The sequence below is a fragment of the Falco naumanni genome, chromosome 1 (assembly GCF_017639655.2).
Source record: "Falco naumanni isolate bFalNau1 chromosome 1, bFalNau1.pat, whole genome shotgun sequence".
In the NCBI taxonomy this organism is placed as follows: domain Eukaryota; kingdom Metazoa; phylum Chordata; class Aves; order Falconiformes; family Falconidae; genus Falco; species Falco naumanni.
Window position 1 is genome coordinate 113,026,150 of NC_054054.1, and position 22,074 is coordinate 113,048,223.

Consider the following 22,074-nt stretch of genomic DNA (forward strand, 5'->3'; position numbering starts at 1 on the left):
CTTTGCAGTTAAGTCTCCAGTAATTGCAGGCTGCTTTCTCAGGTTATAACATGAGCTCAGTTACTTTGAAAAAAGACTTTGCAAACTCAAGTTTATTTGAATGTGAAAGATACATTTTTTTTGTTGCAAGATTTTAGTGGAAGGTTTGGACCTAGAATTTAATTACATTCATCTTGACAAGTCAGAAGTAATTAACCATGAAAGTTTTTTAAAAAGGTTAAAGATTCCTCGCAAAGATACTGCAAATAACTTGAGATTAACATCTTCGTAAATGATTAACTACTGGAGGACTTAGTCTTCAGTAAACAACATACGCACAAGCTCTGCTTTAAAACATTCTTCTTCAACCAGCTTCTGAGGCTGAAAGAAAGGATGGTTTAGGGGCAATTCAAAAACGTGTTTTAGACTAGAGCCGTTTGAACATACTAACATTAGTCATACTGCAGCATTTGTTTTTCTGGGAAGGGGAGGAGCAGTGTGCGGAGCAAGCAAGGGTAAGAATCATTAAAAAAGGCCTGAGGATTTTCTGGCCTTGGAAGAAGCATTTCTAAGTAACTGCTAATTTAAATAACATGCACAAGTTAAAGCTTGAGCTGTAGTCTGTTTGAAGAATACGCTGCATATAACTTGTTTCACTCCCATAATTAAACATTTGGATTTTTATTTTACATTTGAGGAGCTGCAATTCAGGAAGCTTAACAGTATGTTGCTAAGAATTTTCTCTACTCCTCAACCACACCATGCTGAGTGTACATATTATAGATAACATTACACAGGAAGCAGAGTGGTTCGCCCTTCAGGAGCCATTCATGGCAGGAAGAGTACATGGGTAGGAGCAGAAGAGCTGTTGCTAATTGTCTGCTGTTTTTAAACAAGAGAGGGTATCAGAAAACATGGGTTGCATTCATTCATAGCCATAAGCTCCTGCCTGTTTCCCACCTGAATGTATATCTAGAACATATAATAGATGACTTACTGTTCCATATTTAAGTAGTGTAGGTACTCCTGTTAGTTTCAAGTTCTTCCTGAATTCATTGTTGGGATCTTTCCAGCTGTTTGGGAAGAAGCAGTTAAGCACAGCTTGTAGTGGTGCAGCTTGAAGTTAGCCTGTTAAAATTCCTTCAAAAGGATGATTCAGTGGTCTTTGCCTAGCACCTCCCCAACCCACTTGTCAGAACAAGCATGCAGATGGTTCATATTGGGGATGGTATATACCTCAAAACTCAAATAAATAAATAAATAAATTGCTTCATTCCTTGCAGAAAAGGACGGTTCAGTCAGTTGTTCCAACATGGTAACTAACGTCCTGTCCAGGAATAGCAAAGTTCTATCAGTTGTTGGCATTAAAACAGTTACTTACTAGGCTCTGTCTCCTACTAGGCAGTAGATGAATACAGACTCATCAGGCATGTTATGAAGTTCCTTCCTCACAACTGGTTCAGCTAGAGAGTAATTTTAAAATCTGTTAGTAGTTAGTACTTTTACAGCGCTACAGAATCACACCACAGACCTACTCTGACCAGCAAGGCTGCTAATTAACGTTCTGTCTGCTTCAGGTAGAGATGTGTATTTTGTTTCATCTGGTCAGCCACAAGCTTTGCAGAATTTACTGCATGCTCAACACTGAAGGGACTTGTCTTTGAGTAAAGGCCAATTTCTGCTTTAACAAGAAAAACAACCAGTCTCCTGTCTGAAAGCCTATGGGAACAGCAGTAAGCGGCTGCCGTATGCACTCTGGCGGGTATCATCCAGAAAGTTCTGCGTTTTCTGAGGAGCCACCTTCACGTTTTCCGGCCAGGCAGTGACTGCTAGGTCGCTTCTGCCTCTCGACACGCCACCCGCACGAGAACTAACCGATCCTAAGGTCCGCGCCGGGCTGTCGGCTGGGCCTTTGCGCCAGACTCCGCTAACAACCCGGTGCGCTGCGCGCTGTTCCGCGCTGCTCCGCGCCGCGCGGCCCGCGGTCCCCGCCGATGGGGGCCGGGTAGGGAGGGGCACCCGCGGCCTCCGGCCCGAGCGGCAGGTGGGCAGCGCGGACCCCGGGTGGTGCAGCCGCTGCCAGGAGGCCCCGCGAGGGCCAAGGGCGCAAGGCGCTCCCCGCCGCCGGCCGCGCTGCCTCTGTGCCCGCTGAGCCGCCCCGGCGCGCCCCTCACCCCTCACGCAGTCCGGGCACCAGCTCCTGCCCTCGGCATCCTTGTCGCCGCAGAAGAGCGCGAAGATGGGCCGGCCGTGGTAGCGCTGCGCCGTCTGCGCGAACTCGGGGTACCCGCGGACCTGCTTCTCCTCCCAGCCCATGGCGGCAGCGGGGAAGGGAAGGGCGGGGCCGCCCCGCCCCGCCTGCGCCCCTGTCGCGCCCCGTAGCTCCGTGCCACTTCCCGGTGGCCTCTGCGGCGGCGGTTGCCAGGGTCGGGTTTGAACGGTAGGTCCCGGCGCGGGCGCGGGGCGTACCTCTCCCTCCTTCACCCTGGGGCCGGTCTCGGTCTCGCCCGCCGTGCCCTGAGGGCGATGCGGGGGAGAAGCGGCTGCCGCGGGCTGTCGCCGACAGGGCTGGACTGCGGGGGCGCCCCTCGCGTCGCGACCCGCAGGAGCGGGCGGGCAGGGCCGCCCCGGCAGTGTCAGGCCGGACGGGAGTCCGTGTGGCTGAGCTAAGGAGTAGGGACAACGCCTGTACTTCAGTCGCGATAGAAAAAGTTTTAGCAGCGCTATTTAATTCCTAGAGGAAGGAGGCACTTCGCTTCTGTTTTAAATCCTCCTCTGTGAAGCAGTTCAGGTACGAGCGTGCCCTCGGCCTGTGCTCCGTGGACACTGGCGGTTTTTGCACAGGCCCGGCTGCCGCGGGCTCTGCCTGCGGCCCGGTGCCTTTCCCCTGCTGGGGGAGCCATAGCTATGAAAGTTCTGCAGCCGTCGTGGGGTTCATGGTGTGTGCCGCCCCCCGTTGTGGTGCTCCTCAGCTCTCCATGGGGGTATGTAAAAGAAGGCTATAAACTGTACGTTTTACCTTAAATGGCAGGATTGTACTCTTTGTGTTGTGTACCACCTGTATGAGCACACGCATTACGCTTTCGGTTTCTACGTGCCTCCTCAGGTTGGTTCACTATCCGTTATTGACATCATATTGACACCAGGGATTGCTTTTGAGAGGCAGAAATAACTTATGATTCTTTTTGTGTTCACAGTTGTAATTGTAAACAAAGGAAAAATAACGGGGTTTTCAGCATTGAGCCGATGTGATGGGGCCAAGCCAGACAGCTATGTCTGATGCTACGTTTGCATTCACTGCCCAGCTACACAGGAATGAGACAGAGGCTTTACAAACACAGGTATTAGTTGATTTCTGCAGCGATGCTCAATTGTTTTCATTCGTGATCATCAAGAAGATTATGACCTACTTCCTCAGATAGCCTGCTAGTCGTTGTTAAATGTGCATACTTGCTTTCATGATACTGTCATACATAATCTTGACACGGTTCTTTTGTACGGGTATAGATTTTGTACGGGTACAGAAACCAAATCTGTAAATATTTACCTGTCTGTTGTGGTTTAATCCCAGTAGGCAGCTCAGCGTACAGCTGTTTGCTCACTCTCCCTCAGCTGGATGGGGAGGGGAATCGGAAGGGTAAATGCATGAAAACTCATGGGCTGAGATAAAGACAATTTAATAGTTAAAGCAAAAGCTGTGCATGTAAGCAAAGCAAAATAAGAAATTCTTTCACTACATCCCATCAGCAGGCAGGCGTTCATCCATTTCTGCACTTCATCATGTGTAATAGTGACTGGGGAAGACAAGCACTGTAACTGTAAATGATCTCCCCTTCTTCCCCACAGCTTTTATTGCTGAGCATGATGTCATATGGTATGGAATATCCCTTGGGTCAGTTGGGGTCAGCTGTCCTGACTGTCTCCTCTGCCAACTTCTTGCCCACCCCTCGTCTACTTGCTGGTGGGGTGGTGTGAGAAGCAGAAAAAGCCTTGACACTCTGTAAGCACCGCTCAGCAGTAACTAAAACATTGGTGTGCTGTCAGTGCTCTTTTCATCACAAATCCAAAACAGCACTGTACAAACTACTATGAAGAAATTTAACACTATCCTAGTCTAAACCAATATGCTATTTTATCCTCTTACTTTACTACATGGAAAAAAGAACCTGGAAACTTTATTCTGTTACCATGTTTCAGCTTTCCATTTCTCCTTCGTCATGCATCTCCATCTTTTTCTCTCTTGTAAATTTAGTAATGCCTTATTAAATCATTATGATATAATCATACCCATTTGTATTACTAATGTTAATTGTTGTTATAACTCATTAATTTCATTGGAAGAACTATTAAAAAAATCTTTATAAGGGCATTTATTGTCCATTGCCTAGTCACTTTGGTGCAGATTTTTCAGTGTGCGTACCCTTCCTAAGGTGCCCATCCGAAGTTGCAGATAAGTGCCTAATGTTATTTACAAGATTATCTAAATGCTTAATTCAAAATAATTCTGATTACTGGCATTTGTTTGAGTGGACAAAATGCCTTGCATACACTGAAGAAGCACCATCATGACAGAATGCATTCTAATATGAAAGAAGATCTATCTTCCTTGCTATTACATGCTAGAGGTACATTACCTGTGTAAAGTGTTCTGTGTAACATCAGCTTTTTTTTACACTTTGGTACAGCTCCAGTTTAATAGAAATGTTCCTGCGCTTCCAGAGAACTTGGCTCTCAGATTATCTAATCCCCGTCCAATTGTAATAGAAAAACTGAAGGCATGCAATGATAAGAGAAATCTAGCTGTAAGTGAGGACCCCAGCATAAGAAGCTCTGGCATGTTTTCAGTGGTATCTGAGGAGAGACTAAAATTGGCTATTCAACTAGCCAAAAGGGACATAAAACGAAGACATCTTGAAGAGCAAGTGTTTGGAGGTGCTGTCAATAAACCATTGCTGGTCCAGAAGTCACAGCAGCACATGACTAAAGTATTCACAAGTCCAGAAAATAAAAATGCACTGAAGTCTCAAACTCTTTCGAAATATCAGCAGAAACTCAGTCAGCCTTCTAAACTGGAAACTACCGCCTCTGGCGCTAAAGTTTTTCTTTACACAGCAAATGAGGGAAAGGTAATACCAGCTGTTTTGGACTCTCCACCCACCCATGACACAGGACCAGACCCCAAGCCAAATGTGAACAAAAAAGAAGGTAAAACTATGCAGGAAGTCCGGCGGCTGCAAAAAGAATTGAGGAACTATGTCCAGAAAATTGAAGAACTGACTAAAAAAGGTGTAAGACTGAACAATAATTATGTTATATAAATATACAGTAGTTTGTTGATTTGTTTTTCTTTCTTTTTTTTTTTGGCTTGGATTAGAACCCATATTTAGTTCTGGATTTTTGAGAACCGTTAACTTTTTTCAAATGTAGATAAAAACTAGAATGGCTAACCAGTTTAAGCAATAGTAGGGTTTAATATCTCTTGAGTATGGTGAGTTCCAATCCAACCTGCAATGATAGTAAATTAGTGGTAGGCTATTTAATAATGTGGGTGAAAAAATACTGGTGTCTGTAGACCTATTGGCTAGATATTCAGGCTGGAAAAAACAGTATCATAATTAACCACATTCTTATCAGTGACAAGAAAGGGGGCAACAGCTGGTAAGATGTAATTTCACAAGTCTGACTCACCTAATTTATGGATGTACAGTAAGTAGCATGATTAATGTGCTTTCTGTCACAGTGTTGTGGGCTAATCCCGGTCTGCAGTGAAGTACCACATGCTTGTGCTTATATCCCCCTCAGTGGGATGGGGGAGAGAACAGGAAGATTAAAAGCAAGAAAACTTAGGGGTTGAGATAAGGATAGTTTAGTAAGGGAAGGAAAGATGAAGAAGAAAGAAAAGCCCAAAACAAGTGATGCAAAGGTAATCGCTCACTACGTCCCACAAGTAGATCCAATGCCCAGCCAATCTGTGGGCCATGGCAACCTTCCCCCAAAAACCTTCCAGTTTTTATTGCTGTGCATGGCATGGAGTATCCATTTGATCAGTTGGGGTCAGCCTATGCGCTGGCAAGGCATAGTTGAAAAATGAGAAAGCCTTAGTGCTGTGCAAAGCACTGCTCAGCGGTAGCCAAAAAACTGGTGCGTCATGAACACTGTTGCAGTCATAAATCCAAAACAGCACCATATTGGTGACTCTGAAGACAACTAACTCCATCCCAGCCAACCCCAGTATACACTGTGTTGGTTCTTTTGTAATAATTAGCCAGGGTTTAACCATTCCTCACTTTGAGTGCTTTACCTATAACTTTATAATAAAACTAAGGGGTCACGTGATTTTGTAAACTATAACTAATAAGCTGTATTGATAAGCATTTTTAGTCAAATTCTACATAGAAACATGATGTAGAATTGAAATCGCTAGCTTGCATTACTGCTCAAGGGATCCCTGCAAAATACGCGATGCATTGTGTATTAGTTCTGCGCGAAAGAGGCTTGCTGCTGAATTATTTATCGTGGCTTAATCGGGATTTTCGCAGGTTAAATTAAGACATGAAACTTTAAACCTCATGTTTTTTAGGGAAAGAGAGAGAAATTTTAGATCCTGATGAAGAGCAACGAGTTTGTATTAGGAGACAGAAGCAAGCTGCACGGTCAGCTCGGATGCTGTATGCACTCCAGCAACAGGTAGGAACCAGTGTTTTAAATTGGTGTGTATAGTAGCTAGTTGACTGTGTTGAATTTGACAGAAATGAACTGAAATGAGAGAAATTCAATCAGGTTATCTCTGAACTTGATTTAGATTTGATTGGTGTGATTGGAGAGGGGAGCGTCACCATTGGAAAATGTGGACTTTCACTCGGGCATTAATTATTTGTTTATAGGCATGGAGCTAATTCTGACTGACTTACCTCTCCTCCCCCTCCTTTCTTGATAAACAGGTAAAAGAAATTCAGGATGATTTAGAGAAACTGAGTCCTCATAAAATCAAACATACTAAAAAGGTAAGATGTAATTATCCTTCAGGCTGTGAGTAACTTACATTGATATAAAGTTTTCTAGCTAATTGAGTTTGACTGCATAGGGTACACCTGAGCCCTCTCCAGAAGGGAGATTTTCTTTGTATCTTGACCTTTCAACTCATTTTCACAAGAAGTATGTCTTGCTTGGTCTGATACTGCCTTTGCTGCTTCCCTCTTCTCAGATCTTACCTGTCTGCAGTAAATTGGAGAGGAAGGCTGTTGGTCTTCTGCTCTTATGTGGCTTTTAATTCCTTCTTCATTCCACTTCCTTTTCTGATTAACACTGTGTGCTACATTTGACTACTTTTTTTGATTTCCTGTTGATGTCACTCAGTCTTACCAGCCCCCTTTCTGGTTTTCTTCTTGGCCCAGCATCTTTCAGAAAGATAGTACTGAGATTGTGCCTACTGTTTGGCTGATACTGTCCTTGTGTTCTCTTGTACTTTTCCATCACTAGTATTTTCTTTTGTAACAAAAACTGGAGGATGGAGAATGCTTTTATGTTTGTGCAGTTCTTGTATGTTAGGGTCAAGCCCATGACTACAGTACTCTGTTGGCATAGGTAGTAGAAACATCAGAATATGTTATAACCAGGCTATTTTATCTGAGGCTAGCATGATACTTGATATGAGTACTGTTGTGTAGCACCTTTAGTAGATTACTTAAATGCCAGTTTTGTTGTGTCTCACAAGTGGCCTCATACCCATCAGAATTATCCCAAGCCTGTGTGTTTCTCCCTTAAATCTTGACAACAATTCTTTGAATACTATCAGTATTTGTAGAAACTATAGCTATTAAAGCATTTATTTTCCATACTTCCAGTCTCAAGCTGTATCCAGATTGGCAGCAGCACACAGAGGAGCTGTACGAGCCTTGCAGGCATTTGCCAATCAGTTTACAGATCAAACAGAGCAGCAGATTCCTACCCACTACAAGGAACTGGGCAGTCTCATTCGACAACTGTCTCTCTGTTCCGCCAAGCTGGAAGTGGATTCTTCAATTTCTGACATTATTATAGATGTTTTATTGCAAGTTGAGGTAGGAAAAATAATTTTGTTTTTGCCAAAGCAGAAAAGGTGTTGTGAAATATGAGACTGCAAACTATATTGTGTGTTCACAAAATGCCAGAATATCTTCCTGTTGGGTTTTTTTGTTTGTTTTGAGTTTGTTGGTTTTTTTTTAAAGGCCACATTTCTAATGTATAAATGTGTTTCTTATGTTCCTAAATAATGGTGGTCTAAAATAGAGTTGCGTCCTAAACATGGGAGCCACCTGCTGCGGTTCTTGTTGATGCTGTTCCTTGTCTTTATTGGCTCTCCTGGTAGAATAAGGACTGGTAGTGACAGTGACAACAAAGCACCGGTTGCTGTGATTAATTTGCCATTTTCAGCACTGAAAGAATTGGATTTTATACATTGGTGTAAGTTACGTGTTTATTCTTTTGCGATGCATGCTTTAGTCATCAGGATTAGTGGTGAGCATCTGAGCCTCACACATGGTGGTGGGTTCAGAATTGTCCAGGCAGAAGATAAAGTTGTAGCTACAAGAGTTACTGAAACTCTGTGTCCTTCAAATGGCTTTTGTTAGTGATATCTGTTATCTTAAAATGTGTTGTTGGTATAATAGAAAAGTTCTGATTCACGTTTCCTGCTGCAGTTCCTACCTACAAGATTATTTTTTTAAGTAAGAACCTGTGTAACCTGAACTATTACAAAACCAGTATTTAATTAATTTGAATAAAAGCAACTGATACAACAGCTGTAAGATATTTTATTTTCCTTAAAATATTGTTCTAGTTTTAAGAGCTGTGGTGTTATTTTTACTCTTCTGAAGTACTTCTGAGAACAGTAACAGTGCTAATTGCCTGGGAACTGGAAAAGAGGTAGAGTTGTTTAAATTTGGGCTTAGCATTGGAAGAAGTGCCTGTCTGTCTTACCATAGTCATGTGAGCATTTTATTTTTTTTTGTCTGTGGCCTTTGTGTCTGTTTCTTTTTGAACATGCTGTAAGCAATTAATTTGCTAGATTCAATTGTAAATACGAAAATGCAAGTTTTTTCTCTTTAAGATTTAAGTTTATAATATGAAGAAGCTTCTGCATGAATGAGCTATCAGGAATAATCACCACTACAAAAAACAAAACAAACAACAAAAAAACCACACCAAAAAAGTTCCAGCTACTTAGAATCTTGAATTTGCTGCTTATTACTACATCAGGTTTATTGAGAGAGTAATTAAAATTGTAAATATATGGTGCAGGATCTGGATGCACTGCTGGAAAAGAAACAAACACCCCAAAAAGTGAAGAAATGTATTACAGCATCTGACAGCAAATCTCCAAGGAACACTAAGATGTTTCCAGCCAGAAAACAGATTATATCTCCAAAAGGAGAAAACAAACTTCTCATTTTAAAGGGACAGCATGGGCAAGAACCTAGAAAACCTCCAGCTGCCAGGAGTCTCCTGACTGGTTTGTATTTTAATTTATTAAATACATTTTTAACAGTTAACTTATCATCTGCAGTTCAGTTTTGCAGTATGTTACGTATTGTTGGTCAGAAGTGTGTAACAGCCCATATGTAGTTGTCAGATTCACATAGCCTTGCCGTGCATTTTTTTTCAACTGTTTCCCTGAGATGATAGACCTGCTGCAGGTTTATATGCCTGTTCATATTATTATGATCATGTTCTTCCTATTTTTGTCCATTTCTTTTACTGTGGGCTATATTTGGATTGTTTTTCTGCAGTGTACAGCTAAATGGCAGTTTATGAGTTGACATTAATGGTGCATACGGAATATTTCCAAGTATCTATGTAGATAATACTGCATAAATATACTATTTTGGAATGCAAAGTTGCTGACATTTTGCAAATTTCCAACAAAGCTATTGATGAACGGTTTACAGTGAAAAGATACACTGAAGCCTTGGCTCAGAATTTCCTTGGTTTATGCAATTTCTCAGCTTTTAAGGGGGCTGGCTCTGTTTTATTCTTGCCAGCTCGTTAATGTTAATGTCTTCTGCACAGTAATCAGAGTTGCAGTACCTAGAGACACATTAACTGATAGTTAAGCTGGTTTTTTTGAAGACTTGTTTTTTTACTACTAGTTTGCGATGCAACTATTGGGGGTTGGTTTAGTTTATTATTCTTTTACTTGATATATGGAAGAAATGGGCTTTATTCTTTCTCGGGTTGATGTGATGTAATTTACCGTTTACCACCTGAAGTATTTTGACACCTCATGAAAGCCATTATAGCTTATTACATTATTACATAATCTGTATTAATTGTTTTTCTTCTTGGGGGTGTCTTTCTCCTATCTCATACTGTTTTTTAATAGAGTGGTAAGTATTCCTTTTTACCCCTAGATAAGGTAAGTATTCCTTTCTATGCCTAGGTAAGGGTGAGAAGAATTCCATGAGAAGTATCAACCTTTGGCAGTCCAGAGAGACAGTATATTGACAAGCATCTAATTATTTCCATGTGTCTTGCTGCTTAAAAAAGCATGTTTTGTTACCATTGCCTAGACTTCATATGGCTTTCCCATGGTTTTCATACTTATGTGTATTCAAATACCTATATATGTGTAAATATGTGTATGCACACAAAACCCCAAAATCTCCTGTCCATTGAAACAGTGTAAGAAAGACAATTTATTTAATACTTGACGGAAGTAAAAGAGTTTGGGTTTTTTCATTTTTTATTTGACTTTTTAAAAATTATGGTAGAGCTTAAAAGTTCATGATTAGGTATCCCTAGCATAACAGAAGTATCAAGTGTAGAAATAAAGATGATTCTTGCCCCTTTCAACTTGCAGTTGAAAGTTTTATTTTTGATACAGATAAACATTGACATGTTGCAAATGTTTCAGCAGTTCAGAAGGCAAACAGTTGTACTTATACACTGCACAATAAATTCGGAGAAGAAAATGACCCACCCACTCCAGAGAGAAATGCCACTTTACAAGAAAGTGTAGATGCATTGGTGCGACCTAGAGCTGTAAAAAAGGATCCCATCCTTGAAAGTGGCCCTTTGAAGAAGAAAAGCATGTCATTACCTGCAAAATCACAGGTATGGAAGTGATAAAAAAATTTATGCTTTCTTCTAGTTGTTCTCTGAGTTTTGTTCTATGTTGTAAGACACTGTCACACTTTGCACTTCCTCACAATTTTTTTATTCTGAGCTAGGAGGCATAAAGTATGTTATCTACCCACATTATTTTTAGTGGTTATGACTATTTTATTAAATGTTTTTTGAAAGTAGTGTTGCTGTTCCTTGGAAACACACTGTGCAACTAGAACTAATAACAGAATTAGCAAGGAAAACTTTTGCTGAAACTCATTTCATGTTTGAAATTAGCATGGTTATTTTTCAACTTGAAATTAAAGCTGAAATATTTTTCTCTTATTGGTCATCCTGTTACGAAAAATGCACTCAGCAGTAATGTTGTGCTAATGCTGGTAGGAGGATATAAGTTAGGCAGCTTGACTTTGTTGGTTACAGAAATGATAAAACTTCACAATACAAATTCTGGTTCCTGGTGAGTCCTCCTTGCAACCATCAAAAGGCTTCTGTAATGCAAACAAATGAGTTCTTTAAAGAATATTTCAAAGTGCTACATTTTGCAAATAGTTGGGGGTTCTTATAAAACACTTTTTTTTCCCCCCCTTCCTCAGAGTATCACTTTCAGCTTGAAAAGGCAGATCTGATACAGTAACATAGATGTAACTTTAATTGCTTCCCATATCTATCTTAAAAGTGAGGGTTGTGAGCAGGAAAGTTAAGCTTTTCAGTAATTCATACTGAGAGGACTAGTCTAAGTGTCCTTGTAGAAAATACAAATATGGCAATAGTATAGTTTCAGGGCTGAATAAAATGTTACCGTGGAAACCTTCTATTTGGATTTGTTAAGAGTTAATGTAGAGTCTAATTTTGATAATGTCAAAGGAATCTTTTCCCCATGAAGAACATCACTGGAAAAATTGGGACTGTTTACAAAAAAAATAGTTGCAGGATTATGCATACGTTCTGTTCAGGCACAGTTGTACTTCCCTTTGAATCGGTTGTAAAACCTCCACGTACATTAACTGTGCAACAAAGCCAGTAGGCATGTCTTCAAGACAAATTCTGAAGCAGCATGCAAAATACTTTAAAAACTCAGCAACTGGAATGTATGTTTTAAACGTGATTGTGTTCATTTTAAGGGAATGCCAAAATCTTTAAAATCAAGACGGGTACAGCCTCAAGGAAAGCATGCCCGATTTCAAGAGACAACTATAGCTTTCCAGCTAAAGGAGAACAAACAACCTATTAAGGAGAGCAGAATACCCTGCGTGCCTCCAAACACTACCTCTCCACATGTTTCACCTAGGCGGTATGTTCACAATCTAGTGGAACCTCTTTTAGCCCTGCTTTCCTGTGGAAATGCTGCTGTACTTGTGCTAGTAAATAGGGTGGATTTGGCCTGGCTGTCAGATTGCGAAGGCAAGTGGCACGGCACAGCTTACTTCCAGATAGTTGTATTCTTTTACTTGGCACGAAGTGGCCTCATCCATACAGCCTGGGAAGAGCCATTGCTTTATGCTTTTTCCTGGATCAGGTCCAAGTATTGTCTGTGACTCACAGGCCAAAAAATGCTAGGCATGGCTTTGACAAAACACACAGTATGCAGAATGGCCATTCAGCACTGCATTAAGAATGTAAGTATTAACTCCCTGTTCCAGAAGAACAATATGTCTATCTTTGTCCTAGCCACTAATGGGGCATGGGTTTATTTATTTTAAACTATGCTGAGCATCCTGTAGACCAGGGCTCCCCAAATTTAGTTTACTTTGGGACTGCTGCTTATGGCAGTTGAAGCAGGAGATCCAGCTGCTAGATCTGTACTAGGCAGCATGCATGGTAAGATAAGAAGCTTGTCTCGCTGTGTAGTATTTGTAGATAGCCATGGTGTTGCCTGTTTGCCAGTAGCAGAAACATAATCGAAGATCCCTGGTTCTCAAGAAAATTTCCTGGCTTATATGATCTTGAAGTCAGTATTCGTTTTCCCTCTAAAGTTTTTTGCAAGTTTTCTGAAGTAATACTCAGAATCACAATATTTTGGAAATTCAGATGTTAGGATGTGCATTTTTTAACCCTCTATGTTACTGTTTTGTTTTTGAAGACTTCCATGGCTTGAAGCAGAAACTTCAAAAAGAGTGAAGGTTTTAGCTGACCTTAGCAAAGGAGAAATTAAAGAAATACAAAAATTAAGGTAATGAGTTACTTTGAAGAGCTATTAAATGGTGTCAAACCTGATATGGTCTTCTCCCCACTCCCACCAGTCCCCCAAAAAGTACATTTATGTGTTTGGGGGTTTAAATTATTGTTGTCATACCAAGTTTCAGAATGGCATTGTCATTTGTTCTTTTTTGTGTAGGTCACAAAGTACTTCTCCAACCCAGTACGCAGACAAAGATGAGAAGGCAGTATGGGAATGTTCAGAACCTCTGTTAGACAGGACACAGGTAGTACAGTCAAACTCATGGCTCTGTTTGAAGGATGTTTATACTTGCTAAACATTTACAGAGGGGCAACACAGTTTCTTTTCAACTTGTTTCAAGTCATATTTATGTAGTAACACAGTTTTGGACGTTTGGCAAGTATATCTCCATTTCAGTATGTGGGTCTTGAATTATTGTGATGAAGTTCGGCAAAGCTGCATTAAATCTTTTTTGGTTAGCTTCTTGTCAAGTAGACACATTTTTAAGTTGTTTTTGAACGGTCATAACAGTTCCACACTGAACATGACTAGACTTGATAAGATTATTTTAATAATTCTTAAAATATTGTATTTAATGACTTAAATAAATTTTTACTAGTAGTACTAATGACTAATAATACAGAAAGCTTGATTATCATGAGAGGATTTGTGTTTTATTTAGAAGGTCAATCTTTCCTTGGAAACAAACTGTCATGTGAAGGATTCTTCATTTTTAACCCACCTTTCAAGTCCTGCAACTGAGAACGTATATTCTATCTGTCTTAGATTAAAGTAGTTTGACATTTGAGATGAATTTTTAACTTTGCTGTATAGCAGAATGCATCTGGAAAAATAGTACTGATTTCCCAAACTTAGCAATTTCAACTCACGGAAGCCACATCTTTAAAACTGTCATTGTGTGGGCATGTGTGCCTTATAAAGTATTGGTTTGTAGCCATGTCCAATATGAAACAATGAGAAAGCTCTTTCTAACATCATCTCCTGTACATGTTTTGCTTGATGCAGCCTTGAATGCATAAAGTTGTTTGGGAGGAAAAATATTTTCATATAAAATAATACAAGTAAATGAATAGCGATGTCATACCATGGCTAATTGGTAAAACTGAAACCTATGGCTGTGGCCTGTATCCTATATATTTACTCATTACCACCTGGAGCTGCTGTGAGACTGTTCCTGTATGGTAAGCTAAATGTGTGTGTAGCGTTTTGGAAGATGAAGGCCTTCACTTGACTTCCTTGAATTCCTGGGTGATCTCTGAACCTGTGACAGTATTGTCTTCCCATTTGGGAACATAGTTGCGTAGCAACCTTGTTCCATATCCGTTGATTTTATTGGTAGGAACATGCTAACCTGTTTTTATATATTTGGCTTACTGTATGAGTGGAAGGAAAGCAAGAATTTATTTGGATTTTCATTGAAGGGAAAAGTTGAAATGGCAACTGTATTATTTCCATAAGCTGCTGTAAGGAATGTTTGATTTGTAAGCATTCTTTCTTACAGCTGTTTTGGGGTTTTTTGTTTATTTCTTGCACTGGCCATGTGATTTTTTGTGTTGCTTTTTTTTTTTTTTTTAAGTAGCAGGTTGCAGAAAATGCAGATATTCTGAGTGATAAGCTATTGGATGATCTTTTGGAAGATACTGCTCAGGAGCTGTGGGGTATGGAGCAGCGTGGCAGGCTCCAGACTGAGGCTCTGCCTGTGGTTGACACTCATAGTCTGGAGTCAATGTTACAAAGAATGGAAGAAATTGAAGTAAGATTTTCTCTCTTGGTTGGTCTCATTGGTGCCAGTTTCTTGTTTACTGTCCATAAGTTGCAGTATCTGTCAGTATCTACATTCTTAAATGAAGCAAGGTCTGACTGGATCAGTGTATGAAATGAAACACTTGGAAGGAGTTTGAGCTTCCAGCAAAATGTTGTGTAAGAATAGATTAATATTTGCTCTAATGGTTTTTATCGCTAGCTTTAGAGTTGGTAGATCTGAGTTTGCTTCCCACCTCAAGACTTTGTGACTTAGATCATCATATGTGAATGGAAAAATCAGTATGACAATTATGTTGATTGTCTCACAAATTGGCAAGTACTTGAATATTTATGATTTCTTTTTACACCCCACCCCCCATATTTTTGTGGTAATAGGATCCTAGTATTTTAGTAGCATGAGCATCTCAAGGAAATACACTCTGTCAATCCACAATATTTTACAGGGTGACATGGGGAAATCAGATGTATATGGTTGTTTATGCCCTTATGTATACATCTTTCTATGTAAATATTCACGAAGTTATCATTTACTTGACTTGAATTTTCTCATATATGGCTTTCTTAAAAAATTTGCTTTGGTCAGCTTTTCCATTTTTTGGTTCACATCACATTTCAACCTTTCTGTTCAGTGAAATTTATCATAACTTAGAATTACTGACTTCAGTACCATTTACTTCTAGAGATCCATTCATAAGTGGGAAGCATGAAGTTTATACATTGTGCAGTGTCCTTATCTATATGAGGCACTTAAGCATACATTTGAATTCTGTTGGTAAGACAGGAACAGCTTGAGGACCCTTCAGTCGTTTGGCTTACTGCTGTTGATGTGAAATGGGAGGAGCTGCCATGGTACTGGCAACTAGTTGAGTCGCCAAGTATGGCATTTTTGAACAAGACGATTATCTGTGATTTCAAACCCCTACCCCTTTTCTGTGTTATGTTAACTAGGCAAGATAAGGCTACTTTGACCAAGGAGGATCATCACCTGCTTTCCTATTGGGTGATAACTATCACAGCTGAACTGCTAACTATGTGTTGATTGATTAATTTTGTGTGTTCAAAACCAGAGATACCAGGAGGCTGTACGCAGGAGATTCACACATATTGCATACAGTGATTCAGAGTTCTGGACCCAGGAAGACAAACTGGGTAAGTGTCTTTTTAATGCAACTTGGTTTTTTCCTGTAATTTTTATCTTTAAATCCACATGGTTTGAGATCAAAATCATTCGAATAGGTGTGATCAAATAGCACTACCCAGACACACTTTATACTACAGGTGCTTCTTCCAGAGGACAGTTTCTGAAATAGAGTTTTAAAATCAGTATTTTAAAGTGGAAGGATTTCTTCTGAGAACAGGCTGGCATTTTTACTTGCCTTTGTTGGGTGCTGCATTTGGATGGAAAGCACTGCTAGTGCAACTTAGCTGAAGGATAGGAATCATTAATACATACTTCCAATCATCAAATGTTAAGTTTGAATATTGTCCCTTTTCTAGGCATTTGTCATTCCTTAGCTTAAATATTTTCTGCCAAAATGTGAGTAATGATTTTTATGCAGTGAAGATGATATTCCATAAGTACATACACTCCACTTCACATGTAAGCTACTTGGATTTACTGCAGAAGACAGCTAGTTTACTTTCTGAGGTATCCAAAAGCCATGTCACTCGTTTTCATGTTAAGCTCTTCATGACTTGCCTGTCTTCAGTTTTGAGAAAAGAACTGGGTAAATTCTGTAAATCTTAAATCTTGAAAACAGTAGTGTGTTCTCATTTTACTTGGATTGCTTTGAAACACCTAGCAGTAATAATTTTCATGCTGATGAATTCAAAACTATTCTTAAAAGTGCACAGGCTGAGGTAAGGTACAGTGAGACAGCCTTGTTTGTTCCTGCTGTTGATTTACTTTAGGCAGGAGCAAACAGATATATATCTTCTAGTTTGCTTCTCCCATTTTCTTTCCTTTATTTTAATAAACTTTCAGTTTATATGGCTTAGAGTTTAAGAGTAAACGTTACATAAGTACAGCTGTAGCAGTGAATCCATTGCAGTTTAGGGTTTTTCTGGCCGTACACAGGAGATGATAGAGAAAAATCTTCTGAGTAATTTACTTTCCTTGTTCCTTTCAAGTGGTGGTGATAATTGTTTTTAGATCTTGCAGCATACATGCAAGTTTAATTTTTATAGCCTCAGAAAATCTGGATTTTTGTGTACAGAATTCATTGTCCAGTGTGCCTCAGCAAAAAGTATTCAATCCTTGAAAAAAAACCAGTTTGGTTGCTTCCATTCACCTTAGTCACATTTTTCCTGCCTGTTTTTATTGAATAGAAAATAAAAGAAAGCATGTAAAGTCCTTCAGATGAAAGATGTAACTAACTTTTCACATCAGATTAAATTTTTAATTGAGGGACCTAAATAATACCTGTATGAAACTGTTCATTAATGAAAGGTAACATTCCAAATAATAGTTTGATGTTTCCCATACATAAGCATAGATACTTTAATGCTGTTTGCCATGGTGGCATGCTAATAAGGGTGACTTAAGCGTCTTGTTTTTCCCATCCCCCTGCTCTCTTCTTTATCCTACTATTTGAGTGAGTACAACAGTGAAGCTGCATTGATTTTTCCAAGCTGAGTATCTGATCACTTTAATGTACTGTTTTACACTAGTTGGAAAATCTCAAAATAAGACGTGTGACGACTTAGCCCAAATCTTCTTGGATTTTTTTCCCATCTTGGATTTACTACCAAGCTTAATAGACTACACTAGTTTTAGAGTAGCGTATTCTATCTCTCCTCTAGAAGTATCCACTGACACAACAAACTATTTATCATAAAGGTAGGATTTCTAAAATGCTCAGCTTTTAACACACTCTGAGGTCTTGGAAATCTTGTATTGAATTTAGATTTTAGGGGCTTGTCACCATCAATACTCTACTTGCCTGAAGGACTTACACTTAAAAGAAGCAAAAATCTTTGTGAAGACTTACCTGCAGTAAATGTAATTTTTCTCTTCTAAAGAACAATTTTAAATGTTATTTTCTTCCTTCTAGAACAACAAACTGCATCAGTAGCTAAAATACCTACATCTCCTCATCCAATTCAGATAACCAAATTAATTGGACACGCAGAGCCGGAAATGGACATTTTATTTGAAAAACGTTTTGATGGCAAGTAAGTGAACTGTTCATCCCTACACTAAACTATGGTGCATATGAGCTGTGTGTCTTGATTATAGTGTTTTCATAATAGAAAATTATGGTCACTATTTGAAGAGGTTTTCTGATCCATCAAAAAGGTACTTGAAAATCCAGTTCTGGCTTAATGGCTATTGTGTATTTCCAGTGATATTGATGAAAACAAAGAAGCAGAGGAGAAGCTGCAGACTAGAAATTACATTCTGCAGCAATTGACTCGGAATTCTCTACAGAAAGAGTGCTATGTATCTCTCTCTGTGCCAAAGCATATGCTCCAGAGCGTCTTGGATTATAACAGCAGATACGAACATCACTTAAAGCTTATTTCCCATGAGGCAGTAGGCAGTTTCAATCCATGGCAGATTGCTGAGAGGTATGTGAACTGTCTTTTGTGTTTTTGAAGTGAATGTATGGGCTGATGAACAGGTTTTTCTGTCCCTATTCAGGTAAGGACTGGGGAGGGGACCATTTAAATTCCAAATTGAAAGCCAGAAGCAGTAGGCTATTGCACTGTTTCTCTACCGGTACTTGGTGTTCATTTTTAAGGTAGTTGGATAAAACAAGATATGTGAGCAGAATGTCCTGATTATATGGAGTGATTATTTTTCACAGTTTTCTATGGTAGTACCACAAAACCAACTGAAATTTAGGGTAACATTATTTTCAGAAGGCTGTCATCAACAGGTAAATTGAAGGAAAGGAAAACAACATTAACTTTTTTTTTTCTGAGTGGAAAAGAAATAAAGTGCTGTAAATAACTGAGCAAATTTTAATCTTTGTGCTGAGGGATTTTGAAGTTGATGTTTCATGGAGCAACAGTAGATATTCTTTAAAAGGAGTCAACTGGATTTAGCGCAGATTTCACTGCTTTCTCTTCCATAAGTGTTCATGTTTCATGGAGTTCACTGTAGGAAGTGTGACACAGGTGGCTTACTATCCCTTAGTACAAATAGAAGAGGTGAAGAAGCAGTTAACAGTCTCTCTGCTGTTCACATCCTGGCAAGGAAAACTTGTTACACTCAATGTCTGCTAAAGCAGGCAGGGTACAATGTAAGCTGAAATACCCACCCTTCCACTGAAGCTTCAATAAGTGCTCAGTAACAGGTAGAGCAGCTACATTATATCACTGGTTATGATATCATATGAGTGATAGCCTGCAATTGCCTACAAATCATTTTCAGTGTGTATGATACATTTCTGAAATCACCTATTGGTCTTGTAAAGTCCCAGCCCAAAAAATGCACGGAAATATAGGCTGAACTTGAACCTTGCTAGTCCTGTTCTTTCAGAACTGAAGAAATACTGGCACGACTGTACAGTGGAAATCAGAAGACTTCTAACTATAGGAGGAGAGAAATGAAACCAGAAAATTCTGGAGTATTAAGAAAGAATTAAAAAAAATCTAACGTCAGTGGTTGTAGATGAAATGATTTGCCATAATTTGCTGTACTGGCAGTTTGGGCATCAGGCTTAATTGCCAACAGTTTTTAAACTTCTGCACACATTTTTAATGTAGTGGCATTGAAATAAGTGGTATAGCTCATTTGAACAACATTTGACATCTGCATCAGTGTTTCCTTTCCGGGACCAGGTTCTGCAATATCTGAGATGACTTGCACATGTGAAGTTAATTACGTGCATTGATGGTTTGCCCAACTGAATAAGCAGGCAAATGTTTTAATAACTATAGTTAGACCACTGTGTTTGAATCTACTGAACTAAACCACTGAAATATGCCTTTGTCAGTTCTCAGTGCTGGCATTCTGCCTTCTGACCTTTTTATAACTAGCGTGAGGCTGGGTAGTGCGAGGACTGGCACCTTGTTGGGGTTGGCAGATGGATGACATGGCAGTGAATGTCTCCTGACAGCTGGGTTCCACTGCTGCCGTTTGCCTGATGTTACCCGAAATCAAACTACAACGGCAGTCCGATGCCCAGCATGCGTCACTGGCGTGGTCATACCACCGGAGGGCATTACAGATCTTTTTCCGTAGAACAGTATCCCACAGTGTTCAAAAGAACCACTCCTATGCCACGCTCAAAAGGTCTTGGGAAGACTAACGTTATGATATTTTTAGAATATACACAGAACTGAAGGGAAGTTTTCAAAAGGCTAGTAGGCAATTGTGTTCTTACATTAAAATAGTTTTCCATTCTGTAACATCTGCTGTGGTCCAGAGATCACTGAAAATTGAAATTTCTCATCTCGCTTTTCCTTAAACTTTGTTTTTCTCACTAAGTCCTGATTAAGTGATAGCTAAAATCAGTAAAAAGCTTCCCATTTGCTTCAGTGGCCTTTGGGTGAGCACCATAATTTGTTAACTCTTATTCCTAAAGCAGGATTAGTATCTAAGAGTTTGAGAAAAGCAAGCAACGGAGATCTCTCAACACTTTTAAGCCTGAAGTATGTCCTTTGCTATGAATCGGACTGAGGAAATAATTTCTGGTATCTTACACAACACATACTAGATCTTTCCTTGGGCTAAGCAGTAGAAAGAATGAAAAAACACAAGCATTTGCCTTTTAAAATCAGAGCATTGATATCAATGGCACGAATGACTGGAATTTTAAATCTGACTTTCAGAACCTTTTCCTTTTCCTTCCCTCCCTCTCCCTCAAGTCTTGCAGAGCAACTAACAGAAGAAGCCCTATGTGATGTGGCAGCAGAGCTGCAGGATGTTTGTGAGGATTATGCAGAAGCTGTGTTCACGTCCGAGTTTTTGCAGCCTGTGCAATAAATGCTTTCAAATCTGCCCCATTAGCAAATGCGATGTCAGCCTCAGCCTTAACAGTCTCATCTGATTATATCATTTTCCATGCTTTTTTTAAAAGTCTGTGAGATTCTGTCCACCAAGTGAATTAAGTCCATCAAGGATTCATCTCAGATTTTTGTAAAGCCATTATCATAACGTTTTCCTTTTCAGACTTTATTATACTGCATTTATCCAGACTTTTTTTAGCCAGTGTTTCAATAGAATGAAATAAACTGTTACAGGTAAAGTTTATGTATTTTGATAGGAGTACCGATCCATTTGTATACCTGCATTACTTCACCCATTTTTGTGTGTGATCATCTTACTAGACTGGGAGGAGGACTGGGTTCGAGCACTGTCATGAACAGTTCAAGCAGGCTGTTGACCTATGAGTACAGCCAATGTTTGTGCCATGAGAATCCTTCCTTTGGATAGCGACATCCCCAAGTCTGAATGTAGCACCTCTTCTGTTCAATTCTGAGTATCACTAGTACATCATGCATGGACAAAGGAGACTTTTCAATATAAACGCATCATGGAGATTTCCTTTCTTTTTAAAGTACTCTAAAATATTATGATTTTATCCGCATTTAGTGGCCCAACCCCACGTTCCTTCCTCTTAAGAATCTCATTGAAATAAAGAACAATAAAATGAATGAACAACTGGGAATTCTGCGATGTTGACTTGTTTGTTTCAAGTAATCAGTGTACTAGTTTCATCTATGCCTGGAGCCAGCAATGAGTAAGAAGTATTTATGGTAGTATTCTAGGGAAATGCAAATCCAACCCTTGAGGTAACCCAAAATCCCATGTAACAGTCTGTTTCCTTTAACTTATTTCTTTTTCCCAATAGTGTTTGTCCTTTTTTTAACCTTCTAAGATTATTTTTATTTCCTCTTATTAGAACATACATTTTAAAAATAATTATTTTATTGAAGGATGGTTTACTATTTTGTCTTGAAATTTACACCAAATGTAATGATGTAAGTGTTATTGCTGATGTGTGACTTTGCTGATGTGTGATTTCTGTAATTTAAAACACTATTTAAAGCACTTATCTTTTTAATTTCCAAGATTATACAGATAAGCCTGGTTTTAA

The 22,074-nt window shown here is 39.5% G+C and overlaps 2 protein-coding genes across 10 annotated transcripts; one reads left to right on the forward strand and one right to left on the reverse strand.

The window, feature by feature from the left end:
- Positions 1-74: 74 nt before the first annotated feature.
- On the reverse strand, positions 75-2,340 carry TXNDC17 (thioredoxin domain containing 17). The gene is made up of 4 exons (XM_040578942.1): positions 2,154-2,340; positions 1,361-1,442; positions 977-1,052; positions 75-360 (listed from the first exon to the last, which is right to left on the reverse strand). Exons 1-4 carry the CDS (start codon positions 2,293-2,295, stop codon positions 292-294), a joined length of 369 nt encoding a protein of 122 aa, XP_040434876.1. The 5' UTR covers positions 2,296-2,340; the 3' UTR covers positions 75-291.
- On the forward strand, positions 2,305-21,645 carry KIAA0753 (KIAA0753 ortholog). Of its 9 annotated transcripts, none has more exons than XM_040578871.1 (17): positions 2,305-2,419; positions 3,177-3,320; positions 4,665-5,265; positions 6,560-6,666; positions 6,921-6,983; positions 7,824-8,039; positions 9,259-9,469; positions 10,871-11,070; positions 12,204-12,373; positions 13,163-13,252; positions 13,418-13,505; positions 13,923-14,006; positions 14,841-15,014; positions 16,093-16,174; positions 18,079-18,199; positions 18,371-18,595; positions 20,843-21,645. In XM_040578871.1, the coding sequence occupies exons 2-17, from the start codon at positions 3,231-3,233 to the stop codon at positions 20,958-20,960; spliced, it is 2,640 nt and encodes an 879-aa protein (XP_040434805.1). In that variant the 5' UTR covers positions 2,305-2,419; positions 3,177-3,230; the 3' UTR covers positions 20,961-21,645. The 9 variants fall into 9 exon arrangements, with proteins under 9 accessions (XP_040434805.1, XP_040434819.1, XP_040434827.1 ...); XM_040578885.1 differs by having other exon boundaries at positions 10,874-11,070; XM_040578893.1 differs by having other exon boundaries at positions 4,665-5,184.
- Positions 21,646-22,074: the final 429 nt, after the last annotated feature.

Excerpts from the sequence above, each read along its gene's own strand:
- TXNDC17 (XM_040578942.1), bottom strand. The coding sequence starts at position 2,295 with ATGGGCTGGGAGGAGAAGCAGGTCCGCGGGTACCCCGAGTTCGCGCAG. Across the intron at positions 1,443-2,153 it reads GTGCCCGGACTGCGTGAGGG|CTGAACCAGTTGTGAGGAAG; the intron begins GTGAGGGGCGCG and ends ATTACTCTCTAG. Across the intron at positions 361-976 it reads CACTACTTAAATATGGAACA|CCTCAGAAGCTGGTTGAAGA; the intron begins GTAAGTCATCTA and ends CCTTTCTTTCAG.
- KIAA0753 (XM_040578871.1), top strand. The coding sequence starts at position 3,231 with ATGGGGCCAAGCCAGACAGCTATGTCTGATGCTACGTTTGCATTCACT. Across the intron at positions 3,321-4,664 it reads CAGAGGCTTTACAAACACAG|CTCCAGTTTAATAGAAATGT; the intron begins GTATTAGTTGAT and ends ACTTTGGTACAG. Across the intron at positions 11,071-12,203 it reads CATTACCTGCAAAATCACAG|GGAATGCCAAAATCTTTAAA; the intron begins GTATGGAAGTGA and ends GTTCATTTTAAG.